The sequence below is a fragment of the Trachurus japonicus genome, chromosome 1 (genome assembly GCF_045865225.1).
Source record: "Trachurus japonicus isolate A0001 chromosome 1, Traja_1.0".
Lineage (NCBI taxonomy): Eukaryota > Metazoa > Chordata > Actinopteri > Carangiformes > Carangidae > Trachurus > Trachurus japonicus.
In genome coordinates this window covers 16218481-16241156 of record NC_140907.1, presented here as the reverse complement: position 1 = coordinate 16241156, position 22676 = coordinate 16218481, and the positions used below count along the sequence as shown (strand labels likewise).

General features: G+C 42.4%; 1 protein-coding gene across 5 annotated transcripts in view; it reads right to left on the bottom strand.

Moving 5' to 3' along the window:
- The window catches only part of grin2bb (glutamate receptor, ionotropic, N-methyl D-aspartate 2B, genome duplicate b), a 103472-nt gene that overhangs the window by 64384 nt on the left and 16412 nt on the right, over positions 1-22676 (bottom strand). For all 5 annotated transcript variants that reach the window (XM_085775907.1, XM_085775870.1, XM_085775878.1 and 2 more), the window contains one exon: positions 15062-15766. In XM_085775907.1, coding sequence (XP_085632033.1) covers positions 15062-15766 — 705 coding nt within the window. The remainder of the gene's footprint in view (positions 1-15061; positions 15767-22676) is intronic.

The window sequence follows — 22676 nt, the reverse complement described above, 5'->3', positions numbered from 1 at the left end:
GAGAGAGAGACTAGGAAAATATGACGAGCAAATCGGTCTCATCCTGGGAGCATTATGAAAACAATCTTACTGGCTCACTCTCAGTATAAAGCACTGACATTCAGCTGCACAAACCTTCAGCGTAAACCTACTGTACAGTCCTCTCTGCTGCTGCTGTGTACACACCATGAGACAGAAGGACTGTAGGCCGACATGAACAATGATGGGTAAAAGGTAGGGGTGTGACCAGATCTCATGGCGAGATTAAAACGTTACGATATTTCTCGTTTAAGTGAAAGATGTCTCGTGGGCACAGGGTCCACGGATCGGTTGATGGGAAAAAAAAGTTGTGCGTGTAGTGTGATAACACTGCTGCACCGCCCCAGCCGAATAAACAGGCAATACATTTTTTTTTTTTAAACTCTGCTCGTATCGGCAGCTCTACGTTGCACACAACAACAACCAACTAGAAATCTGATGGCCGCATTCATGGTCCCCAGAGGACAAATACTAATGACTCTGATGACTGCTCAACTTTTTTTCTAGCACATTATGGAGATAAAAATCCTGATCTAGGCGGCATTACATTCCTCCCAAATGTTTTTTTGTTGCAAATTAGTGGTATACAAATGTCATCTATTAAGAAAATCAAAATAAAATTTAAATAACTCACTAAGCACAGCTCAAGAAAACGCATGTGGATGTTGTCATTTTTTCACAAACGCCGTCTTCCATACAAGACGGTGCTTTGTCGTTTCATGACATGGCAGATTAGAGTGAGCTCTTTTGATTTTTTCGCTCCAAGAGGCAGACGATCACATCCTCATATAGTATCTACGTTCAGCTGTCAAAGAGCACAGGAATGACACACAACACACAGCTTTAAGGCAGATTCTCTCTCTAACCACAGGCTCCAATCTGTTGGACTCTGAAAGGGTTAAATGTAATGCAAAGGCAGGAAAATAGGGACATCAATCAAACACAGACTGACATAGTATCTCACAAAGCCAGGGTGAGTGAGTGGGAGAGAAAGAAAGTGTGTTTAAAACTCTAATAGGGTGGGATTAGTTTTACGGGGAGAAGATGGGTGAAGTAATCACCACTGGAGCACATCTGCTGTTTGAGCCACATCCCAAAGCGGGTCGGTCAGCCACTGTGCACAACTACACATTAGTCATAATTTCAAATCTCAAAAAGAGGTCCTCTCATAAATGTAGTCTTTGAGACTGATAACAACCACCTCTGTGTTACTAAGATTAGAGCAGGACCACTGGTTCAAACTTGCTCAGACTTTTCTTTCCTCTTGTAAACAGGCTATATTGTTGCTGTCATAGTGTATAAGAATCAATTTTTGAAGTTACATGTGACATATGGAGCTTTTTTGTCACAGTGACAATGCACAAATGGAGCAGATGCTCCCGTCTGTGCAATTTCTGAGACTGATCGAAGAGATCTCCTGCGCAAATTGGCTTTTCACATTACTGATGTCCTGCGTTAACGATTACGTTCCGCACATTTTCCTGAAAACTAATCCTGTCTGAATAGGCCTTACAAATGAGAGTGACAGAGGCAAGAAAACTAAAGAATAATATCTGATAATGGCTGCATGAGGTATAATACGCAGTGTGCAGTTCATTATTGCAGTTTGTTCTTTAATTCTCTTGTCTTTTGGGATTGGTCCTAATTGCAAAAGGGGGCATTACGGAGGCAGTCCATTATCCCCTCATGTACAACCACCAGACATAATGGGATACATGGTGCATGCAGGATGAAAGGAGAGGACTCATAAAACCACTTGGGAGCAAGAACAATAAGATGAGAACAATAAGATGAGACCACAGAGAGCACCCTCGGCTCAGACGATCATGTCGGCTGCAACAGATTGGCACGGACCTATACATCACTGTGGAGCTACCAGCTGCTCTGACCCACGTCAAATAATTTAGTAACCAAACAGGTCAATTTACTTCCCTCGTCATGCCTGTTTTACAAGAAGTCCTCTCACATTTGTGCTCGAAGGATGCCTATTTTAAGATAGAGAGGCTGTATAATTGCAGTAATCAATCATGGAGTGGTGAATCAGTCCTCGCTGGCAGAAAGTGCTGTGTCTGTATATCAAAATAACATTTTATTTCTTAAGGGTTGCAATGGCAGCTTGTTCTTCTAATACACAGTATTTTATCTTTCCTTCAATAGGAGAATCACACCACAAGAGAGCCACAGCACAGTGGTCCATTCATCCATGAGTTTTACTATTGACCAACCGACACACAGTTTTTCACCCCAAGAGAGATTTGTATTCCACAAGCAGGAACTTTAAGCCCTGTATGGTTTAAAAGCTAGTAGACAGTGTTGAATGGACAAACAAAATCCTAGAAGAAAAAAACAACAACTTTAAAGTAGAGCAGACTTTCATGAGAAATGGTACAGGAGACCGCACGCCTCTTGGTACCTTGTTTGCAGTGAAAACAACTGCTGTAATCTCCCCAAACACAGGCAAAGAGGCCATTATCGTTGAATACAAGCAGGTTGTACGTTTCCACACATGTACACAGACACACACACATGCACAAAAGCATGTACACACACAGCTTAAGTCCCAAACAATAGATCTGGAAGACCTCATTAGTCTCCAGAGCCAGGGTTGAGTGTTGGCCGGGGCCAACTCTGTCGTCCTATTATGCCAATACCAACACATGGCACGGAGTGAATTAATGGCTAAATGGAAGCATGCAAATTGTTTGGTGCATAATGGGCCTACCTGCATCTGTCACTGATTCATTATAATGGGGTATTGCAAAGGAAAATAAAGCCAGGAGTGCTACGAGGTATCAATCCAGTTCATTTGGCCACACTATGTCTACTGGGGCTGTGAAGCATGTGGAATAATGCAGTTTAAAGACCAAATGTCATTAAAGGGAATGGAAATTGATAAGAATTTAGCAATTCTGATTCCATTATCAATATTGCTTATTGATCCGATTCCTTATTGATTCTCTTATCAAATCTCATTGGGTGAGGGAATAAAAGAGAAATGGGTTTGTTAGCATTAATGGCTCCAACATTAAAAAAATAGACAGGAACAACCTGCCTGGAGAGGTTAACACCATAGACCAGTGGTTCTCAACCTTTTTGAGTCGCGACCCCCAATTTAACATGCACTTCTGTCCGCGACCCCCCCCCCCCCCCACACACACACACACACACACACAAATACACACACACACACACACACACACGCCAGTGTGAACGCATGATGGATAAAGCGCAGCGCTGTCCGCGGTGGGTTTTTTTTTTTTTTGCCTTTTTAGTTCTTGATCCCTGCGCTGAAAAAATCTATTGGCTGCTGTAGTTTTGTCTCCATGGCCAATGTTTCGACCTGGAGGTTTTCATCAGGGCAAAAGAACAAAACAAAGTGACGTAGTTTAAATAGATGCGGGTGGCGAGTTGATGCGGTGTCCACACACCCGGGCTGGTTTATGTGACATGCGAGGACCTGTCGGCGCAGGAGCGAGTGGAGCGTGGATGCAAGCCAGTCTCCTTCAACCATGCACGGAAAAGGGGAATGATAAGAAAAATGTTTCTAATTTATTAAGAAACAATGCCCAGGTCAGCAATGCATGCCAAGAAACATGTCATTCATTTATCCCCTCCAGTCAACACAGCTGGACACACACAACTCAACTGACGTGTAAATGTAAATAAGTGTTTCAATAGCACTTTTACGATACACGTTTATATCGATAACGTCTGGAAAACCACCTCATGAGAGCGTAAAAATGTTTTTGCGATATTTGAGACTTTTTTTCAAAGTTAAGGTGTCTCCATTACCTGTTTTTACCAGAATCTCACGCGCACAGACCAGAACCATACCGCTTGATACAATGAATTTTGGACAAACAATGAAGCGAAAAAAAACAACTAAAACAACTCTCTGTAACGACCTTTACTGTTATAATGTTTAAGTAGCCTAATGATTAAGTTTAAGTTCTGCGATTTCAGACTGTCTGTGAACGCATGGCCCTATGTGGTGATGAGGTGAGGTGAGGGGCAGGAGAGAGAGAGAGCGGTGTCTGTGTGAAATGAGAAGGGCAGACATGAGACAAGTGGACAGGTTCGTTGTTATTGTTTTGGTGTAGTTACGGCCGACAGTAACTGGTTTTGAGTAATACAATGCATGTTTGAGAGTCGCTCGTCGTCCTTCTAACGTCCGGTCGGACGCTACATTAATTAATTAATTAATTTTGCATATTTATATTTTTCCAAAATGATTTGGCGACCCCCAGAAATCATCTCGCGACCCCAACTGGGGTCGGGACCCCAAGGTTGAGAATGGCTGCCATAGACCACTGTGGCCTGTGGATCCAGCTGTGCTCACAGGAGTTATTACAATGTTTCCATTTTGTGGTTTTCACACATCTGTATTTTTTTTCACTAGTTATTGTTTTCATATAACATTTATTTGTATATGGGGATCGCGAGTGAGCGAGTGAAAGAGACCTGTACTGTCTACAGGTGTGTGTGTGTGCCGTAGGTGTGACAGGTGATGGTGTCACATCACTCAATCTATCCACACACTTGAGAGTCTTCTGCCTCGACGCCGTGTTTGCTTTGTTCTGACCCAAACACAGCGTGTGTTTGCAATAAAAAAAATTAAATAAAAAATTATAGCTGCTGCGCAGCGATGGGTCGGGTCCGGGCTAATTTTGGCAAATTTAGGCAAATTCTGAGCAACAAAAAGGAGAATAGGAAGACAAGACAGTTGACCTTGTAATGTTCAATTTGCACCAGTTGAGGCTCGAACCCACAACCTCTGGAACCAAAGACCATTGTCTATCGCACTGAGCTAACTGGCAAAAGGCAGTTTAACAGTGGCTTCACAAATTGAGTAAGCCATTCACTGTTGCGCAGGCAGATTTGAAATATGATAATACATAAATTGCATCTTGGAGTCCTTGGAGTTGAGTAAATTTGGCATGAGGTCGGACGGTTTGGTGAGCTTTCGCCCATGGGAAGTATGATTTCCTTGGAAGAAGAAAGAAGAACATGAGACTGGACCTTTGTGCAAAGTTTGTTGAGCTTTCGCCCATGGTCCAGTCCAAGCTATTTGTTTTTTTAAATGTAGAGGCTTGCTGTGTGATGCAACTATCAGGACTATTGTCTTGTGTTTCATGTTGAGGACATCTGACATTTTGATCTGTCATCATCATCACCCTTGCTGGGTCTCGAACTCACAATCTCTGACACCAAGAACCAGCTCCTAACTCGCTGAGCTAATTGGCTGGTAGTGAGACCTGCTGTGTAGCTTCATTTATTGACTCAGGGAGTCAATGCCCGGGCAGCTGTTGTCAAGGCAGATTTAAAATCGTCAAAATGTCAGAAATTCTGTTATCCAAAAAAAACCCTGATAATACATAAATTCTATCTTGACAGCATGGAAATGTTGGTGATTTGTTTTTAACTGTAAGTGTTTTGCTTTATAAGACAAAAACTGATGTTTAACTGGACCTTTGTGCAAAATTTAGTGAGCTTTCGCCCATGGTCCGGTCCAAGCTATTTGTTTTGTTTTTTTTTAATTTAGAGGCTTGCTGTGATGTCACCATGAGGACATCTGGCATCCCCTCGCACGACAAACCAGCGCTTAACTCACTGAGCTAATTATCTGGAAGTGAGACATGGTGTGTGTCTTCTCAAATAGACTCAGGGAGTCAATGCCCGGGCAGCTGTTGTCAAGGCAGATTTCAAAAATGGTCAAAAGTCAGAAATTCAGTCATCTAAACAAAAATCTGTTAATACATAAATTGCATCAGACAGCATGGAAATGTTGGTGATTTGTTTTTAATGATAAGTGTTTTGCTTCATAAGAGAAAATCTGATGTTTAAAAATGTCACTCTTACATTGACTGCAGTTGTTCCCATGAGAGCAGAATTCAAAATGTTCTCAAAAATTCAGTTTTTGAGATAAAATTCTGATATTTGCCAAACTTCATCAACCATGACTCCAGAATATTGTCATTTTTTTCAGGAAGATTGAAAAGAATTTGATGGTATATGTTTACAGTACTGTTTACAGTCAAACGTTTTCATGCACTGTAGGCTCAATTTTTGCTTAATCAAAAATCCGAGAAACAAGTTTTGTGGAGGACGGTCTGAAGATGCTCTGTAGCAAGTTTGGTGTCAATTGAGCAAAAATTGTGGGAGGAGATACATTTTTAAAGTTGTTGAAAAAAACAGAGTGATGGACTTCATAATTTGTAATGAGTTTAAGTTGACAAAAGTTTCAGCAGTATTGGGGCTACATTGTGGTGAAGTTTCAAAACTGTAGCATCTACTCTTGGTTTGGTAGGAATTTTTAAAGTTTTTAAATGTAATCGCTTATTGTACATTGCACATGTCCTTGGAGTTGAGTAAATCTGGCATGGGTTTGGACGTTTCTGCAGAGTTTGGTGAGTTTTCGCCCATGGGAAGTATGACTTCCTCAGAAGAAGAAGAAGAAGAAGAAGAAGAAGAAGAAGAAGAAGAAGAAGACCTAGGAATACAATAGTGTCCTGGCAGCGTTAAGCAGACACGCACACGATCCCAAGGAATTGATCCAAGTTGGAACCGGTTCTGAAGAGGAACCGGTTCTCGATACCCACCCCTAAAAGGGACACGTGAGTTCAATGTATTTTTTTTTCAAATGGAAATCTTATTGCTCAGTGACCAGATATGGATAAATCAAGTAGTTTGCCCTACATTGAGGCCTAGAGTAAAGACTTCAGGAGGATTTAGAGCACAATAGATTAGACATAATTATGAACTGATAAGTAATGGACTTGGAAACCTGGAGAGAATTGAGTTATTGATGCTGGAAAATCACTCAACTGCTCTTTCACAGATGTATGCACACGGGCATGTGCACATGGTTAAAGTAGGTTCATCTGACTGCCCTTCGTGACTCTATAGGCTTCATGTTCCTCCTTGCTTTTGTGAAAATCCTGCAGCACTTTCTCTCTATTTTGTTGACCTGTTTTAAGAGTAGAAATACAACTTGATTCAAAACAAAAAAAAATGTCCAAAAAATATAAACTCTCTAAATGACAGTTAGCAAGCTTGATCGCTGGGAAAGCTTCTTCCCTCTTCAGTACAACCCTATATTGAATTCAATTATGGACAAAATGCATGAAAAGCACAGAGCAGAGAAGGTAGAAGGAAGCTCGGGGCCTAAAATGACTCAGTAAAGCTTGCATGTTAATTTGTCAGCTCCAGTACTTCAACACTGTGAGTAGTCACAAAGCTTCGAGGTCAAGGCACCAAGACGTGTGCATGAGCTTTGCTGTGCCTGTACAAAATCGGTAAGGAAAGGTCAAATCACTCCAAAGACATTAGTTCAAATGCTTTTGAAATAGACAATCTGTAACACAGTTATAATCCTGACTGACTGAACCACGTAGACACATGACAACAGAACTGTACACAAGAATTAATGGTTTTTCTTTTCAGTTTTTGACTGGACGGCCTGTGAACACTTCAGGATAAATACTGTACTTCACTAAAAGTGACATTCTTGATTGTAGACGGTGTCAATTGGTGTGCTACATAACAATGAGATAGAGATACTATCTACTATCCACAGACTTTTGTTGTGAAATACAACATGTTTTACATTGTGATGCACCCGTACAGAAAAAGATATGATGCGTAAGACAACTTGTTATTTGTAATCATCTAATTCTGCAATAACTTCCTGTTTGTGTATTACATAGAGATGCAACTTAGGTTGTTGTGTTTATTAATTTTTCATTTTCTTGATTAGTCCACAAGGTGTTTGGTCTGGCAAATTCTTAAATTTCCCAGACCCAAACCAACTTGTTAAAAGTCACATATTTTGCTTGATGAAGTGTCCAGAAAACAAAAACAATCAATTCTCTCACCAGAAAATATTTGTCTTTGAAGAGCTGGGACTATGAAATGTTTGGTTTCATAATCAGACAATTAACTGGCCACCTGTTTCAGCTCTTATTGTAGGCTTTTACTCATTGTCTTTTTTTGTTTTTGTTTGCAGGCGAGGACATGGGTGGCTACTGATGTCGGGATGCAGGGTTTTTTTTTGTGTGTGTGTGTTTTTATGCTTTTCTTGTATTTTGATATGCTTAAATAAAACATTACAAAAAAGAACATCAAAACAGCTACAGTAACACTAGACAACTTTACAACAATGAAATGCAATTCACCTCAACATCCTTCTCATTCACTCTTAACACCATATTTTTGATCTTCTTTCCACCTCTGTTTTTACACCTAATCTATTCTGTCACCCCCCCCCCCCCCACCCCAACCCCCATCCCCATCACTGCTCCTCTCTTCTAGTGCTTCTTTTGTCACACTCAGAAATACTCATTTCTTTTCCCTCTCTCTCTCCCTCTGTAACTGCTTTAATACAGAACATAGAGAGAAATATATAAGCAAGTGGTTGCCATGCCAACAGTATCTACCGCACTCATCACCCTCACTCTGTGTGTGTGTGCGCGTATGTGTGTGCGTATGTGTGTGCGTGCGTGTGTGACTGACAGTGAACATGTGTAACAGAGGAAGAATGAAGGTTTAAGGAGAACGAGCCAAGTGAACGAGGGGAAAACACGGAGATTTCCTCAAAAACTATGGCGAGTAGAAAATGATGTCTAATGCAGCTCCCCTCCCCCTCCACCCACACACACACACACAGTACTCTATTCCCACAGCAATGCTTTATGTGTGTGACACTCTTGTCTACGATTTCCCTCCTGTCACTTTCCGTTTGTGCCCTCCGTCTCTGTCAGCTGTAAAATGTGGTAATTATATGTTGAGCAAAATCCTCTTCCTCCTTCACACCCACACAAGTTGTGTTATTTCGTAACCTTCAACCTCCCCGCCCTCTCCCATCATTTTTACCTCTATCACGTTCTTTGACCACTACTCGACTTTTATATGCAGCAGAAAAAACCCTGTGGGAATCACAAGTGTCTGAACCTGACAGGCCATTGGATGTATCTTCTAGCTGCGAGGACATTAAAGCAACTCCTACCTTTCTGGCATTTCACACAGCACAGCACAAAAATTTGAACATCAACTCCATCTCCCTCCAAAGTCCCCCAAAAAGTGACCAAATAACCCACGTACTTGTGTACTACTGTATGTACGTGTGTCTCCATTGTTAAAGTTTAGCGTTACCTCTGCGAGTGGTGCAGCGTTTAGAGTGAAAACAAACATATGTAGACGGGAACCGCACTGCTGTAGCTGAAAAAAGAAATAATGTATCATTCTTGCATCTGTATGTGTGAAAACACCCTAAAATTAATCAAAGACAGGCTCAGGAGCACTCTCTCTTTCTCAGCAGCACCTGGAGGCATTTATGCTCATGGCCACTTAAGCAGATGTTCTGAAGATGCTGGATTGTGAGGAAATCATGGACTGTGTGGCAGAGACAGAGAAAAGTGAGCTGCTGAAGAAATTACTACTTCAGTAAGGTGATGATATGTTCACTCATGTGTTATATGGAGAGTGGGAGGGTAAGGTGTCAAACACAACCAGTTTAATCATTCTTTTATAAGCTAATGATGACTGAATTTGTCTGATAGGATTCTTCACACTGGACAATTGGGCCTCATTCACGAACCGTTCTTAAGAACAAATCTGTTCTAAGTCCTACTTACGAAGTTTTTACGAAGATTGTGGCATTCATGAATGTTTTCTTATCCAGAATTTGTTCTTAACTAAGAACAAAATCTACGAACAGTCAGGAGTATACTTACGCACTTTTAAGTGCTGAGACTTCTGCAAAAATAACCGATTATAGCGTTTTCTTTTGTTCTGCAGTTGTGTGATATTATATGATTTGAATAAGAATAATTTTCTCATCTTTAATGATGTTTTTAATAATCATATATATTAATAATAATAATTGACAAATCATTGCAGTCTCTTAAAAAACATTATAGGCGCTTAATTCATATCAGTTTTTTTTTCTCGCTTTTTTGGGGGGTGGGGTAGTAAATGTGTTGTTTGTTGTTGTGCGTAACATACAGCTGCCGATGTGATTTTTTTTTCCTAATTGCGGGCTGCAACAGTGCACTTACTGTAAGTGTTCACACTACACACAACAGTTTTTTTTTCATATGTGATAATATGATGATATTTATGATGGCACACGTGAGAGTGTGGTCTCTCTGATAACAACCGAAGAGCTGCATCCACTGCTGACACTACTAAATATAAACTAAATATAAGCCTTTTGTTTGTTTCTTTGTTTCATTCCTGCCGCAGTAGCGCCACTTCACTACTTAAGTTCTTTTTACGTTTGCTCCCTCCCAGATTTTCATTTGAGCATTTCAACTTTCTCTCTCACTTCACCTTCTCTGCTCAGTGCCTGTGGGTTCTGTGTGCACACGGCCCTGCAGTCTCATGCCCTTTTATGGGCATTGATGGGGCGGTTACCTATGCTAATCCTATGTTAATTAGACTCACCTGGCACACGCCCTCAATTTACGAGGAGATGGCATAAGAACACAGCTGCGAACATTTCTGAGGCTTACGAACGCGTTGATGAATCTGACGTAGGGTTTTCTTAAGAACAACTTAAGAAAGAATCTAAGAAGGTTCTTAAGAAGATACTGGTGAATGAGGCCCAATGTCCTTAGTAAGATGGTTTTCACAAACGTCATTTCAAGAAATTACAGTCAAATAGATTTGTGCATCAAGATTCAAAACCGGATTAGCTGCTCAACAGGAGGAAAATTAGTTCCCAATATGTATTGTTTTTTGATCACAAAAATGTCGTCATACATGACTCTTGACTAGTGTTGGGCGATTTTGACATTCTCAGATCGTCCCAATCGCCCTCCCTGGAGATCGCCGATAGACCTATCTATCGCCGGGGTCCGGGGGGGGGGGTGGCGGCGGCGGCCGTTCCACGTGTTCGTTCGACCGGGGGGGGCGGCGGCGGCGGCGTATGAGTATCGCTTTTACCGTGCCCTGCTGTCATGCATGCGCGCTTCTCCGTGTGTGTGTGTGTGTGTGTGTGTGTGTGTGTGTGAGGGCTAAAAACGGAGAAAGAGCGCTATGATCAATGAACGGAACGCTATTGCGTTGCCGAAAGCCGAAAAATCTATTCATGGCGGACGTAATTTATTTGTGGCATATCAGTGAACACGTCGTCAGGCTGTGACATACAGGGCTGGCGTCGGCAGCCTAGCATAGACTGTAAAAAGAAGCCTAGTCACAGCCACAACACCAGCTAAACGTGTTTCCTCAAATTTGAGGCGGAGTGGCCTCCCTGTTTACCACAGAGATGTTGCGTGCGGTCATATGACTACCTGGCTCCGTCTGATTGGACGTCGCCAGTGGCTGCATTTGATTGGTGAAACACTGTCATTTGACAGAGTATAGTTGGAAGCAGCAAGCCAAGCGGCTTCATTAAAACAAAACAAACAGATTGCGCATTAGATCAATAAAAAAGTAGCGAGTATGTGTGTGTGTAAAATCGGCAAGAAAACAAAACATCGCCGATCGTCCTTCCAATCGCCGATAGACGATTGGATCGCCAATCGGCACAACCCTACTCTTGACAACACAAAACCTACTGTTACATGCAGACTGGACACAGTAAAACCAACAGTAGACTATATAATGCAACCACAGAGTGTGACCATGTTGACAAAGGAGTAATGAAAAATCATGGTACCCAGTGATTTACCTGGATTTATGCAGGTTTCTTTCTCCAAAAAATTTCACATCAAGCTACTAACACGCTTTACTACTTGCACAGCAAAACTCACAATTGTTTTTTCTTTCGTTATGTTTTTCACTCTGTGTGTACAGAAGTTATTTGTTTACTAATTACTATGTAAACAATTGGTCTGTCGGCAGCTAGAGAGAATATCCTGAGCCTGCTCATCCTTCATTCTGTATCCTGCGTCAACTAAACCAAATATACGTCACCAGAGCCACTGTCCAGACCACTAAGAAAAATGCAGGAAATCTCAACTGTCCTATTTTCTCCAGAAGCCAGGTTGCACCAACCTTAAAAGCTAATAAAAGCTCAAACTCAGCATCGTATGGATTTCATCATTCTTCTGTGAGAGATGTAAACACAGCTAAGCCCATTAATGCAACATCATTTAAAGATACATTTCAAAGCTTTTGTTCCATTTCAGGATCTTAGATTCTCCTCATGCAGTCTGATTTGTGCCAAATCTCTTGTGTTCTGCTCCCACAGAGATGGGTTTCGACTTGCTATGTACAGTGCTCTTTTATTTGACACTACGAGTCCCCTCAGAGTCGAATCAGCTCACTGTCAGGAGCTTGTTCTTCAGGACCTCAGTGTTGCATTTGACACTATTTATCACAGTATTTTACTGCAGAGACTGGACCATGGAATTGGGATTAAAGGATCCACCATTACAGTAGGTTCGAGTCATATCTGTCTGATAGGTTTCAGTTTGTCAATGTGAATAATGACCGCTCCGAGTACGATAGAGTTACTTACGGTGTACAACAGGGTTCTGTATTAGGGCCGATACTCTACATTCTTTACATGCTTCCATTAGGGGACAAGCACTCCATCAATTTCGACTGTTATGCTGATGATACACAGCTCTACTTATCGATAAAACCAGATGATAGTGGAAGGCAGTCGGCTGACGTCACCTTTTAGTATCGTCCGACTCGCTTGGAACCCGGGCTGAGGCTTTACCAAAAACGTACCAGGTATCAGGTACTAGAGGCTAGTGGAAAAGCAAAAAAAACCAAAAATGAGTAGAGCCATGCGATGCCAAGCCGAGCTAGTGGAAAACAGCCTTAAGACTGCCTTCTTTCACCTGCACAGTATAGTTAAGGTTAGGAATATCCTCTCTGAGTGATGCTGAGAAACTGGTCCATGTAATATCACCTCTAGGCTGGACTACCGTAAATCTCTCTTGTCAGGATGTCCAAAAAAATCTCTCAGGAGCCTTCAGCTGGTCCAGAACGCTGCAGCGAGCGTTTTGACAGGAGTTAGTATGAGAAAGCACATCTCTCCCATTTTAGCTTCTCTGCATTGGCTTCCTTTAGGATATAGAATAGACTTCAAAATCCCTCTACTGACTTTTAAGGCTCTTAAAGACAAATGCAGGTTTGTTGTCTCTAAAAACAGACTAGGAGGAAGAGCTCCACTACTGTGGAACCAGCTCTCTCCGTGGGTCAGAGAGGGAGACACTCTCTCCACCTTTAAGTCCGGCCTTAAAACCTTCCTGTATGACAGAGCTTTTAGTTAGGGCAGGTTCAGGTAACCCTGAAACGTTTTATAGCTATACTGCCATAGGCCTCGACCGCTGGGGGACACATCGGGTTACATGGACTCCTTTCTTCCCCTCTCCTCTCCTCATTTTTTGAACTGTCATTATCTGTTGTACTTTGTAGTTTGGCTTTGCACTTTCTCTGTGATTTCCACAGATTTCTCCAGAGCTCTATCCCTCTGCACCAACCGCTGCCTGCATCACCTCCTTTCCTCCTCTCCTATGAACCAGCCTGCCATCCAGTACTCCCATTAAGCTGGCTTGTTCTCCCTGCTTTCCCTGTATATGGCCCAGCCCACCCATCAGAGGCTGCCTCCATCAGCTCTTCCTTGACTGAACAATCCCCATTTATCCCAAATTCGATGTTGTGAACTGTTTTCTTTTCTGTACACAACATTTATTGCACATCTGCCCATCGTGGATGAGGGATAACTCCTCCGTTACTTACCCTGAGGTTTCTCCTGTTTTTTTTTCCCTGTTCAGGGTTTCTTTGGAGTTTTTCCTCAGTCGATGTGAGGGTCTAAGGAGGATGTTGTTATGATGCTATGTAAAGACCTTTGAGACCAACTGTTTGTAAAAAAGGGATATCCAAAAAATCGTCTTGCTTTGCCCTGCCTTCGATGTGAAGCAACAAGGGGTCAATTAACAGCAAAATCAATCAGCCGAGAGACTGGAGTCAGAATGATAAGCTGTTCGACACAGTGAGAAGTTGATGCATCTTCATCTCTCCATTTGCGAGTTGTCCGTCAAAAAATCACACTAAATAAAATTTTCCTTTTCCACATGTTCATGGAGCCCTTGTTGGAAACTTAACTTGACTTTTATTTTGAGCAACTGATGTGAATTCAAAGCCAGGCGCAGACAGATATAGCCTACTGTGTGACAGGACAGATGCTCATCAATCAGCTGTTTAAACAGAAACAGTCAGTGACGGACCTATTAATGTTAGAGTGGTAGGCTACACATCACAGACAGAAACCTCCTCCAGGTAGAAGATCTCCTGCAGGGCAGTGATGAACTGCTGCTCAGTCTCTTTCTCTGAGAGGGAGGGATTGAGGAGGGAGACAAGCCGCTCCAGTGTCCGACCTGTCATCGGGCCGTTGTTTCACAACCCTCCATCAGCCGAACCATGTCATCAGTGCTGATGATAAAGTCATGTCCACGGCACCTAATTATAATTTCCCAAACACTGATGTTCAGCAAACTGTGATTAAAAGAGCATTTAATGAGATCGCTGTGCACATACGTGCATCTGAAGCCTCCATCCACCACTGATTATGCTTTTATCAATCACAGAAAGTATCACTCTATTAATGTTCAGATCATTTATGGTGCCGCCCTCTCCCTGCTGAATGTGGTAATGTCAGTAAGGTCCCTCTTCTTGGTCGTCTTCTGTGTCTCCATGTCGTAAAGTGGGCAGGACGAGGCCTCTAAAGCAGGAATATATCGGGGCGTGACCATTGTTTTCAGTCACCAGATTTATCAACACCATGTTGGTTCTACACTGAAATTGGCAACGTACACACTATTGTAAATCACATGTGACACCTGGCACACGCTGATAGTTACACCAGATCCTACACGAGTTTGCTAAATGAGGACCATTGTCACTCGAGAGTTTGTAGTAATTTAGATATTCTAGATGTCCAGATATAAAATATTATTGTCATTAATTTTGGATAAATAAATACCAACAAGTGATGGTTCACAGCAGCTTTGAAATACAGATGCATGGGTTCACACTTCCTTTTTTCCCCCCAAAATAAAATAAAATACATTTTTAGTTTTCCTACCTTGGCTGCCATGACCATGGAGGACCCTCCCCTGATGCCCAGGATGGGGATGTGTGTCTGGGCTGAGATGAAGTCCAGGATCTGAGCGATGGCTTCCTGATCCGTGTCGTCACCGAACACGACACCTTGCAGTGAGTTTCTCGTCATTTGCCCACAGATCCGATTGATGATGCTCTTTGGGTCGGTCTCATTCATGGTAACCACGTCGACTTTGGGAGGGAAAGGGATGTGGAGGAAGTCCTCCTTCTCAAGTCCAGCCCCCAGGGACACTTCACTAGAGTTGCCTACCAGGATGACAGCAATACTGAGTGAGTTGATTATTTTGGGATTGATTGGTGGGAGAGCCGGCGAGCCAGGAGAATACTGAGGGGGGATGACGACACCCCTCTGGGTGCTGCCTCCCCTCTGGCCACCTTGTCCTCCTGGGGCACCTCCAGGTCCTGTACCTGGTCCTCCACCCCTGCGAGACTCGCAGACAGGCAGGAGGAGTACGGAGAGGAGGAGCAGAGAGAAGGACAAGGAGAGGAAGGGAGGGGTCGGCCGAGGCTGAGGATAAGGAGGATGCAGAGAGTGGTCTTGAGGAGGATGAGAGGGGGGAGGACACCCGTTGGGGGAGGAGGCCGGGGAGACGAAGCGCTTGTCCTGAAGACGGGAGGGAGAAGGGTGGAGGCTGACAAGCATTGTGAAGGAGTGTAAATGGCGTCCCTGGAGGGAAAGAGAGGGAAAGAAAGACAGAGAAAGGTAATGAATGGTCTACGGAAAACAATATACACACACACACAACACAACACAAAATATTAAAAACATGTTGTGTAGAAACATCAGACACTATGCATTTGAATCTTCCAGATCAACAATATCATCTGTTTATGTTAGGTAATCAAGGATATCTCCACACAGGCTTGTGCAGCATTGTCAGCGCGTCAGCTCAGAAATGCCTTACGTATTTGCTGTAATTTAGAAGCTGCAAAATGTCCTTAAAGGGTCTTCATCAAAAACATTTGTTTATGTTATGTGTTCTGTTTAATAAATAACTACTTGCTGATAAGTCATTTAAACCATCTCTTCTTAAATCTCAAATACAACAATTTAGTATCTGCTTCAAAATGAAGTCCAAGCATGGGAGATAAAAGCATGTTGTTTTACACCCCTCAAGCAAGTGAAGAATCAATCAATTTCATCTAAATTGTGGAGAGACTGTGGAGAAACTCATGCCACTTGTATTCATGGGTCTTTTCGTAAAGTAATACAAAAAGAAAAGGAGCTTTTATGACTCAATTTTTGCTATGTCCTCCTAACCATCATTCTGTATCATCGGGGGAAACTGGACAATAGAGATGAGCATCGGTTCAGAGCTTGAGTGGCTGCAGATTCAACACATGAAAAAATTAAAGTCCGAACCAACCTTTGTTTACATGAAAATGGTCAAACACATTGACTAGATGAAATTGTTGATTTAAGTTCCTGATAAGCAAGACTTGCTTTACTTCGTAATTAACACAGATTAGTCAAAACATTACAACCACTCACAGATGACGTTAGTAAACCTAATTATCTCATAACGTTGCACGTCATGGGACACATCAGATGATAAGTGAACAGTCAGTCCGTGTATTCAGTGTGAGGACCTGACCTGACCTCCTCATTAGATGGATCCACTTTATGTGGAGTACTGCTCACTGACAAAAAAAAGTGTAATAATCTCATCGATGCTGGCTCGATATTATTAATACTAATAAAGAGCGCTTGAAAATCCAGTATAGGTCAGGGTCTTACAAAAAACATAACTAAGTGAGCCACATAACTGGGTATCAAACCACACACTGAGAGAGAGGCCTGTAAGCATCAAGTGACAATGCCACATCCATTATACTGTGCTGTGACTTCCTCGGAGGAACCCTGTGGCACACATCAAAGTGTGTGTGTGTGTGTGTGTGTGTGTGTGTGTGTGTGTGTGTGTGTGTGTGTGTGTGTGTGTTTCGAGTGAGTCAGGACAGCACTGGCTGCTTTTTGACAGACTGACAGCCTCACAGCTTCATGGACTAGCTGCCAGGCTAAGTGACCATTAGACACTCAGACTGGGCCCAACTTGGTGTCTCTCTCTCTCTCTCTCTCTCTCTCTCTCTCTCTTTCACTGACTGTCTCTCTCCCCCTCCCACACTAGTTGTATTGCCTTTCTCCCCTTTAGCCTCTAAACCTGTTTTCTTTCTGTTGCTCCCTCCAACCCTCTGAGATCTCGACACTGCTCTTTGAAGTCAACTGCAGACCTATTATTTACTATTATTGCTATTATTTACTGCTTCTATATTATCAGCCATACAAAGAGCGGTGGAGCAGAGTATGGAGGAGAAGTGACGGAGGGAGGGGAAAAGAGAAGGAAAGTGAGAGAGGCGGGGAGAAAGATTTAAGCAGAGGGAGGTGACAGGCAGGGAGAAACACAATTAGTCATAGCCTGATGTGAAAATTGTGGTTTCTTATACTGCGTGTGTGAGCTCACGCACAAAGGTATCTGGAGTACAAATTTGGGCATGTTTTCTGCACGAATAAAGACAAGGAATCTTAATGAGCATATACGTTCATGCTCATATTCTAAATTAAGCACAGAGGAGCCCTTTGGAAGAGAGATTGACGAACGAAGGGCAAAGGAAAAGGCTTGTTCCTCCTCATCACTCACACAACACCTTCACTAATCTGTTATTTATCAAGTACCCTGTGCACTGTGGAGCTGATCCAGTCAGCACCAAAAAACAAGAGTCCAAAGAAAACAAAGGGAAAACAGAGAAGTTGCAAAGGGAATGGAAATCTGACAGAGGTAGAAAACAGTGAAATACGGAGCGAGCAAAGAGAGGAGGCCAAACAGGGTGGAAACTTCAAAGAGGAGAAAATGTTCACATAAAAAACTGTTTGTCTAAAAGGTCTAATTATCAGAGGTTTGTCAGGCTTAATTGCAGGTGCACATACTAATTGTAAACGAGAACACACCAGTGGAGAGACGGAGAGAGGGAGAGGGAGAGAGAGAGAGACAGAGAGAGAGGAGGAGGAGGAGGAGGAAGCGAGTGGGAGGAAGGCAGCAGAGAGAAGAGAAGAGTGGGGTGAGAGAGAGAATAAATAGAGACATACACAAAAGAGATGGAGGTGGAGGAAAGAACAGCAATAAGAAACCATAGGAGGGAGGGAGGGAGGAGGGAGAAAGTGAGGGAGAGAGGTGTGGAGGGGCAATGCAGCTGAAGAAAGGGAGATGAAAAGAAGACATGATTAGCACAAGATGATAAAAGAAGAGCACAGGGTGGATGGGAGGTTAAAGAAATCTAAAGAAGAAAAGAGCAGGAAGGAAGAAAAAAAAAAGGTCCCAATGCACGGATGGAAATTGTGCAGAGGGGATGATGAATCCACTGAACAGGGGGCAGTGGAGGGGAACTATTAGAAAATAAATCTTTAAAAATAACACAAGATGTGTGACAGTAAATGAGGCAGCAGAGAAAGACAGAGGCCCATTCGGATATGTGTTTCTATATAACAGCAGTGCTCAGTTTCCATAGTAACAATTCAAATATGCCTCCACATAACACTGTGATGGACAGGAAGATATACACAACTTGCAGCAATTCATGCAGTACACTACATGCAGCGCGTGCCCTCACCTAATAATACACAATTTACTTTCATCTAAGCTGGTGCATGTTGCTGCGCTGACTCTCACTGACAAAAATAAAATGCCTTTAACATAAAATAAATAGCACAGTGCCTTCACACAACCATGCGCATGCACACCCACATACACACATACAAGATAAGTTAATGCACTCCTGCAGATCGAGATGATCCACTGCTCCGCCTTTTAGTGTACCTCACATTAAAAATGAATCTCCAAAAAGGGCTACAGGCAAATAAACAGAAATAACACGATGGATGGAGTATCCAGCCAGGAAACTGGCTGAGCACGAGCTGCTGTGACATTTGGACTAATCAGGCCTTCATACAACATCTCCCCCGTCTCCAACAGTCCCCAATTAATAACATTTAAATGGAGGGTGTCAAGAGTGGATCATTTACTCGCAGCATAATAGAACATAAGTAAACAATCTAACGCGGCGTCAACGAATCCAAGCTGACATATGAATTTATGTGCACTCGTGTGCCCATTACAGCACTTACACAGCTATTACAATAACATATGCAGTGCAGAGAAAACATGGATAAGTGGCGATGAACGGCTACACAGAACACCCACATGTGTGCATTGCTTGTATCCAGTAATTTACTGCAGACGTGACTAACCCTCTCCCTGGTGCTCTGATACAGACGCACATGCATGAATGCAGAGCTGGACGAGCAAATGGTTTGAACGTGAGCACTGTAGGTCAAACACTGTTTGTGTCCATTCGCTCAGACATCTGAGCCCTCACGGTTTGCAGGTGAGGGCTTCTGTTTTTCCAACATGTGCAGCCCTGTGTATGACCTTACACACACACACACAGACATCATGTTGATGTGCATAAAGCGGCTCTGGGTTGAGCTAGATCATGCAAAAAAGACTGAGACATCAGTCATATGGCACTTAACATTTACAAAGAGCATTGATCACAGAACTCTGTCAAATGGCACAAGCCACCAATAGAATAACCAGCGCTGTTTGAGACAGACAGACACACATACACACTCACTCACTCTCATGGACTCTCGATCTGCCAATAAAGATTCCACATGATCAATCAAGCCGTGGAGTGTGCACCCTGATCAAATCGCCCCCCCCCCCCGTCACCTCCCACTATAATGTATAAGTGTAGACTTTTAACGGTCACGTTTCTCCTGAATATTGCAGTGGATTACAGACGGTGGTGTATTCACTGCAGAGCCTCTGAGTAGCAGCCTGAGAGACAGTAAAACTGAATCTGCCACGCTATTTAAAACACACGTAGGCCATCATTATCAGGCTCTACTATATCCCTGGAGAGTTGATGTGGTGGGCTGCGCCGTATAGCATTTGAATGGCATTGTGGATAACATAAGCTGACAGGCATATCTATTAAGGAGCGCATTTACATTCAGTGGGTGGTCAGTTACAGGTAAGAGTGGTAGTTTGGTCATCTCCGCTAAAGCTCATGCTGCATCAGACATGATTTATAAATAATAACAAATCACACTAAACGCTCTGCTTTAATGAATCATAAAAGCCATTATAGACTTTATTATTGCTTCAGTAAATGTCTCAACTATGAGACACTGATTGACATTTCTGTTTACTTTCATAACTCCATTATTTCATCTATAATTCACAAGCGTGTGTGTTTTTGTTTTCTGGGACTGTTTTTCCTACATAAGTCTTGTGTTTCCATGGCAAATATTCTGTTCTTAATTACAAGAATAAAAAAGGATATACATAAAAGGAATAAATGTCTAAAACAAGAGCATAACTACTGTATCATCAACTAGATATTCAACTAGAGACGATTCCAGAACATCCGCTTCAACTAGTAGCAGCAAAGTCTGGTAGCTCGGAGTTTTTACTAAACCATTGCTTTATTTGTTGTTATGTTTTTGTCGTATTTTGTCAACTACTGATGGATACTTCTGTGGGGAAAGGAGATTCTTCAGGAGAGGAGCTTCTTTCATTGACAATGGTGCAGATCTGGAGGATGTCACCCTGTTCCAACTGAGATGAAGAGGTGCTTTCGTGGTTGTTGTTTTTCTGCTGTCGGTGCAAAGATGAAGGCTTGGAAGTGGAGATGTACCGCACATCTTCTGCCGTCAGTCATCATGGGAAATGTCAGCTCTCTGCCCAACAAGAGTGATGAAGAGCTGGGGATATTGTTGATGACTCAGAAAGTAGACATTTTTTCAAATCATACTTGTGTACATGCCACCAATGCAGGCACTTTTAATGATATCAGGAGACTTCAGTCATGTTTCCCTGATGGATTCACTGGGGGATGTGGTGGAGAGATGACCACTTCACAACACCTTGATGGACCAGGAGAGCGGCGGTGGTGGACAGCTCCTCTCTCTTTGCTGCAGGACAGATAAATATAGAGGATCCTTTGTACCTTTAGCCATTGGGATTTTTTGATTCTTCTGCAAATTGTGATGAGCTGACAGACAAATGAATTTCCCTTTGGGGATTAATAAAGTAATTCGTATTTGTATTCATATTCTGTATTCGTATTCGTATCAGTATCTGTATCAGTATTAGTTCCCCTCAGTTCTTTGCACAGTTTTAGGCCCCGTTTACACGACAACGCTCGCGGATGAAAACAGCAAAATATTTCATCGGATGTGTCTTTCGTTTAGACGGTGACTGTGTTTTCGGGGCTTGAAAACGCAAGAAAGTGAAACCACTCTCCAGAGTGGAAATCTTAAAAACGCTCCGCCATTGCATCTCTGTGTAAAGGGTGAAAACGCAAAATCTCTGCTCCGATTGCAATGACCTGAGGAAGGCATGGAGGGCACGCAACGACGGCCGGCGTACAGCCTGCCGGGATCAAGAGGAGGAAGAAGAATACACAGGCGTGCGGACTTGGTGGTGTTGTGTGTTGTGCGGCACACTGCCACCTAGGCTCCTGGGCTGGCATGCATACAACATTGAATTACACAGACTTTTGCGTCACCGTATGCACGCAGATTTCCACCCCAAAAACGGTGAAAAAAGTGAAGACGCGACACTACTTTTGCGTTTTCTGTTCGGATCGTTTCCGTATAAACGTAGCCTAAGTCTCTTTCACCTCATTGTTTTAGTTTTTTGACCAACAAATTTTCTGTTTTGGTCCTTCTCCTACCAAAAGTTGGTGGAAAACAACCCAGGGATAAAAGGAGAGTAAATATCAGACAAAACATATTAGGCTAATGCTTATATTAATCTGTCTGTTAAAATATTTAACGTATCAACTTTTTAAGGCGTTTCAAGCTTGCCAAAAATGAATAATTGAATGTGTGAAATCTATTACCTGTGTGTGCCATCACTGGCCTGTTACTAAATCACCTAAGAGCTTTCTTTATTCATAACAAGTGAATAGTCAAATGCTTCTGACAAAAAAAACAAAAAAAACTTACGTGGATCAAAAGAATGAATGAATGACGTTTATTCTGATTCATCAGTCAGAGCTGCGTGATGGGCTCAGGTAATCAGACATCATGCAGCTATAATGACTACCCTGCAGTGGTGGTGGAAGCTAACACAAACTCTATTTACATCCTCTGTAATTATTCAATTCACTCTCACAAAGTCAACTCTTGGTGTGAATGTGTACCGCAAAATATATTCACTCTATGCTACACTGTCACAATGATAACAGAAGAAAAACATTCAGGCTGTGCAACTGTTAACCATGGGATAAAATGATTGATAGTTAGATTAAAGTCTGTTTTTATTCTTGTCAACAAAGAAAAGACCAAAACCAATGTGATTGTGCATTTCAGTATTAATTCTTTCCTACTATCTTGTGTATGAGCCCCTTCTCCATTTGTGCCCACTGAAAATGGTAAAAGCCTTAAAAAAAGGTTCAGTAATTTCCTAAAACAGACTGGTACTTAAGTTTTTAGTAAAAGTTACTCAAACAGCAGTAATTAGGGTGTTTGCCAGGGCTATTTTCAGATGTGGGTTAACGCATATGAGTGTTTA